The sequence below is a fragment of the Galeopterus variegatus genome, unplaced genomic scaffold (genome assembly GCF_000696425.1).
Source record: "Galeopterus variegatus unplaced genomic scaffold, G_variegatus-3.0.2 Scaffold9817, whole genome shotgun sequence".
NCBI classification, from domain to species: domain Eukaryota; kingdom Metazoa; phylum Chordata; class Mammalia; order Dermoptera; family Cynocephalidae; genus Galeopterus; species Galeopterus variegatus.
Genome location: NW_007735928.1, coordinates 43,499 through 44,190, shown reverse-complemented (window position 1 = coordinate 44,190; position 692 = coordinate 43,499). Strand labels below are relative to the sequence as shown.

General features: G+C 67.3%; 1 protein-coding gene across 1 annotated transcript in view; it reads left to right on the top strand.

Annotated features, from left to right (window-relative positions):
* The first annotated feature begins 204 nt into the window (after positions 1-204).
* The window catches only part of LOC103609585 (frizzled-8-like), a 2,445-nt gene continuing 1,957 nt past the window's right edge, over positions 205-692 (top strand). The window contains exon 1 of the mRNA XM_008593885.1: positions 205-692. This exon is cut by the window's right edge and continues 5 nt beyond it. Coding sequence (XP_008592107.1) covers positions 205-692 — 488 coding nt within the window.

Sequence of the window (692 nt, the reverse complement as noted above, 5' to 3'; positions counted from 1 at the left end):
CGCTGCAGACGCGCCCCGAGACGGGGCTAGATTATCGGCAGACGTCCCCCCACCCCAGCCCACACCCCAAATACATACTGCCGGGAGAGGGAGGAGAGAAACCAGCAGTCACCCGCTGTTCCCCTCTTGAGCTCTCTCGCCGGTCCCCCGGCATCTCTCCGCGCGCCGCCTGGAGGACGAGGGCGCGGGGCCGAGGTGCGCAGCATGGAGTGGGGTTACCTGTTGGAAGTGACCTCGCTGCTGGCCGCCTTGGCGCTGCTGCAGCGCTCAAGCGGCGCGGCGGCCGCCTCAGCCAAGGAGCTGGCGTGCCAAGAGATCACCGTGCCGCTGTGCAAAGGCATCGGCTATAACTACACCTACATGCCCAACCAGTTCAACCACGACACGCAGGACGAGGCGGGCCTGGAGGTGCACCAGTTCTGGCCGCTGGTGGAGATCCAGTGCTCGCCCGACCTCAAGTTCTTCCTGTGCAGCATGTACACGCCCATCTGCCTGGAGGACTACAAGAAGCCGCTGCCGCCCTGCCGCTCGGTGTGCGAGCGCGCCAAGGCCGGCTGCGCGCCGCTCATGCGCCAGTACGGCTTTGCCTGGCCCGACCGCATGCGCTGCGACCGGCTACCGGAGCAGGGCAACCCTGACACGCTGTGCATGGACTACAACCGCACCGACCTCACCACGGCCGCACCCAGCCC